This window comes from Loa loa (genome assembly GCF_000183805.2).
Source record: "Loa loa unplaced genomic scaffold supercont3.380, whole genome shotgun sequence".
Taxonomy (NCBI): Eukaryota; Metazoa; Nematoda; class Chromadorea; order Rhabditida; family Onchocercidae; genus Loa; species Loa loa.
This window is the reverse complement of record NW_018108560.1, coordinates 32,236-35,605: the sequence shown is the minus strand read 5'-3', so window position 1 is coordinate 35,605 and position 3,370 is coordinate 32,236. Positions and strand designations below refer to the sequence as shown.

General features: G+C 22.8%; 1 protein-coding gene across 1 annotated transcript in view; it reads left to right on the top strand.

Annotated features, from left to right (window-relative positions):
- Positions 1-908, top strand: part of LOAG_13803 (hypothetical protein) — a 3,416-nt gene extending 2,508 nt beyond the window's left edge. Inside the window, exons 4-5 of the mRNA XM_020448731.1 lie at positions 150-267; positions 656-908. Of these exons, the coding sequence (XP_020301147.1) occupies positions 150-267; positions 656-882 (345 nt within the window). The 3' untranslated portion in view covers positions 883-908. The remainder of the gene's footprint in view (positions 1-149; positions 268-655) is intronic.
- Positions 909-3,370: the final 2,462 nt, after the last annotated feature.

Sequence of the window (3,370 nt, the reverse complement as noted above, 5' to 3'; positions counted from 1 at the left end):
GTTGTTGTTGTTGTTGTTGTTGTTGTTGTTGTTGTTGTTGTTGTTGTTGTTGTTGTTGTTGTTGTTGTTGTTGTTGTTGTTGTTGTTGTTGTTGTTGTTACTGTTGTTAAACTTACCGGATAATTAATATTTATGAACTTTTCTTTCAGGCTATTGTAAATATCCTTATAATATTACTTATAAATTTCTGGTATGCATTGCTACATTTGCTAGCATTAGCTGCTTTATATTATTACATTGGACGGGTGTGCCCATCTGTTTCACCTGGTATATTTTTTCCTTATAATTGCTTAATTACTTCTTTTGTTTTTAAAAAAATTTATTGCAGCATTTATTGCGCACATTTTTTCCTTGCAATACAAAATTACAAACAAAATTTTTGAAATTATCCAATTAAATGTTTTTTTTTTTTGCTAATTAATTGTAGAATAATAATAAAACTGATATGTACAGTAGAACAAAAATTATGATACTATAAATGATTGTTATTTATCATAATCATGTTCTTATCATTTGTAACATTATCGCATTAATCATTGACCATTTTATTGATTGATTTGAGAGCAATACAAAGTGATATGACATGCATTGATAATGATAAAATTAATCTAGTACTAATTTGTATAATATTATCAATAGTGATTTTTATTTTTAGGTATCAGTCAATTCTCACTTATGCATATGTTCAAAACTGTATTTTCAAGTGTTGGAGCAATTAACACGGCAGGTAATGCCCAAGTAATTGCTGTAAAAAATATTACCAATAATCCGGAAATTGAAACCACTACTACAGTTTTGAATGAGGAAAATCCGGATTATTCAAGCCGGAAACGTTATCACTATACCGAACAAACAGAAGCAGTGATAAGTGATCTACGTTAAATGTTAAAATCATTCTGTCAAATGCATTAAATTAAATGAAATTAAGTTTAATTAAATTTTTTTTCTCAAAAAAAAGAAAGAACAAAACAAGCAATGTTTATTGTTATCATTTGATAATTTGTTGTGAAGCAGAGCAGATGATATGATAAATAAAGAAAAAGATTATAAATTTCCATTTGAAATCAAAAAATGGAAATCATTTGCGGATTTTATCTTTTATATTTTGGATATTGTATTTTGATATCGAACAAAATATTGTATTTTGATATCTTTTTGTATTTTGATATTGAACAAGGCCAAGCTATCATAGGTAAACAAAAAAAAAAAAGTTCAGAATTATTGATTTCTCAATCCTATACGAATTTTTAATATTTTTTAAGTTTTAAATAAAAATTTTAATCATCATTAAAAATTCATTAAATTTTACTTTTTGTTATTGTTGAAAAGACTTTCAATCTTTTGTCATTTCTTAAAAATTAATAATTTTATTAAGTGGAAAAAATACGAAATGGATTAATTAACTAAATTATGCGATTTTATGATTAAAAAAAAAAAACTCGTATGCTTCATTATTTTTTTCCTACCTGTAAAATTATTTTGTTTCTTTGTATGAGAAATAACATTGCAAATTCTTTTCATTATAGTCTCATTAAAAAGCAAAAACAAAAAGAAAAAAAAATCATTATTTGAATTCCAATATTAATTAATCAATTTCTTTGTTTGTTCTATTTGCTTCTTTTTTTTTCTTCGTTTCTTTTTTTTCATCCTAAATTGCTTTCTTTTTCTTCTTTTCTCTTTCAATATATTTATACAAAAAAAAAAAAAAAAAAAAAAAGAAAAAGTATATACGATTTTTGTTTCATACTGTTGTCATACAATCAGCAATTTTTCTTTTCCTTTGACAAATCAAATGACATATCAATCAATCATATTGTCAACTTTTTTTTCAAAAAGAACTTTTGCAAGTTTATAAATTAAAATAAAAATTGAAGAACGCATTCATAACACTGTTTAAATGAATTATTAAAAAAAAACAAAATTAAAAACTAGAAACAATTAAAGCAAAAATGACATAAGTGATGAAAATGACAGAAGTGACAAAATGACAAAATTAGCATATTTTTTAAAATTATTAAGTTTAAATTAGTACATAACATGAAGAGAAATGTAGAAAGAAACAAATTAAATTAGAATCTTTTCCTTCAAATAAATTATAAATGGTTTTTTTTACAACAAAATTAAATTAATTGGTGTTAATTTGATTTATCACTTAAAAATTTGCATATATTGATTAATTTCATCACGTTCATTTAAAACTTTGCGGTAGCAAATAATGATTAATAAGTAATCAAAATAGTGAAATAATGATTGATTGATTGGTTATCCGACGAATGATTTAAATTTTGACCTTAAAATATCTTTAAATTTTTTTTTTAAATTTTATCCACCCTACCCCCCTTAAAAAAATCATCCAATTAATGATTTAAATTAACAAATAGAAATTAATCGTCTAATTAACAAATAATAATTGATCATCTACAACTGAAATAATCAAGCATTGATCGATATCATAAAATCGATCGATTGATCATAAAACAAATAATTGAAATAGCAAGTATCGATTGAATTTTTCTTTTCCTTTGTAAGTGAATGATTTATTACAAATATTGATTGATCAGTTTCGTAAGTTTAATAAAAAAAAAAAAAGGACAAGAAAAGAATGAATGAAAGATGAAAAAGTATGAATGGTTGAAGATGAGAAATTTAACCAATATGACAAAATTTATTTACAAATCATAAAAATGGTCCAAAATTTTCTTGAAATATCACAATGGAAATTATCGTATAATTCATTAATCATATCCTGTAACTCATACTAGTAGTACTAACAACCCATTTCCTCATTTATTTTCAATCAATTTGATTCAATTTTTCTCGATGGTTTTATTTTCCTCGAGAATTTTTGCATAAAAAACGAAAATATTTTGTTGAAAATTTTTGAACTTTTTTCATTTTTCTTTCAATTTTTGAAAAATTTGAAAAACAAAAACAAAAAAAGGATTAATTAGGTGGTTGCATTATTACTTTTGCACTTTATTCTAATTAGGAATTACTCTTTGCGTTGTTTTTTTTTTTTTTTTTAATTTTCATTTAAGAAAATTTTTTTCTGTTTATTTCAGCTTCATGTGTATACCAAATTATTTGCCATATCCAAGTGGTGGAATTATTTGTGGATTAACAATGTAAGCTAGTCTAAATCATGATTTGCGTTGTTGTCCTAGTCATAACAATTAATGATGATGATGATAACAATAATAATAATAATGATGATAATAACAATAACAATAATGACAATATTAATAATGATAATAATAATAATAGTGATAATAATGATAATATCAGTGGTAATAATAATAACAATAATAATAATAATAATAATAATAATAATAATAATAATAACAATAATAAAAATAATAATAATAGTGAT